The sequence below is a fragment of the Crocuta crocuta genome, unplaced genomic scaffold, assembly GCF_008692635.1.
Source record: "Crocuta crocuta isolate KB4526 unplaced genomic scaffold, BGI_CrCroc_1.0 scaffold179, whole genome shotgun sequence".
Lineage (NCBI taxonomy): Eukaryota > Metazoa > Chordata > Mammalia > Carnivora > Hyaenidae > Crocuta > Crocuta crocuta.
The window spans coordinates 1915936-1916184 of NW_027551568.1; the positions used below are offsets into that span (position 1 = coordinate 1915936).

At 77.5% G+C, this 249-nt stretch overlaps 1 protein-coding gene across 1 annotated transcript in view; it reads right to left on the reverse strand.

Moving 5' to 3' along the window:
- The window catches only part of LOC144220381 (uncharacterized), a gene marked incomplete at its 3' end in the record, with an annotated part of 954 nt that overhangs the window by 320 nt on the left and 385 nt on the right, over window positions 1-249 (reverse strand). Inside the window, exon 2 of the mRNA XM_077750591.1 lies at window positions 1-248. This exon is cut by the window's left edge and continues 96 nt beyond it. Coding sequence (XP_077606717.1) covers window positions 1-248 — 248 coding nt within the window. The remainder of the gene's footprint in view (window position 249) is intronic.

A 249-nucleotide genomic window follows, 5' to 3' on the forward strand; every position in this document is an offset into this window, starting at 1 on the left:
CCCCGCCCGCGGGTGGCCCCCAGGCCCCGGGGAGAGACAGACGCGGCCTCCCGCTGTGCCGCCCCCCCCTCCGCTAAGTAAAGGGGCGCAGGCCCGGCTGAGCGGGAGCCCCCTTCACGCTGGCAGGGGTGGGGGCCTGCGCAGGGCGGGGCGGCTGGCAGCGCTGCAGAGGGTGTCGTGTTTGCACACCTGGGGGGGAGCACGGCCTGCGCTTCGGGGGCCCGCAGACCAGGTGCCACCTCCTCCCCC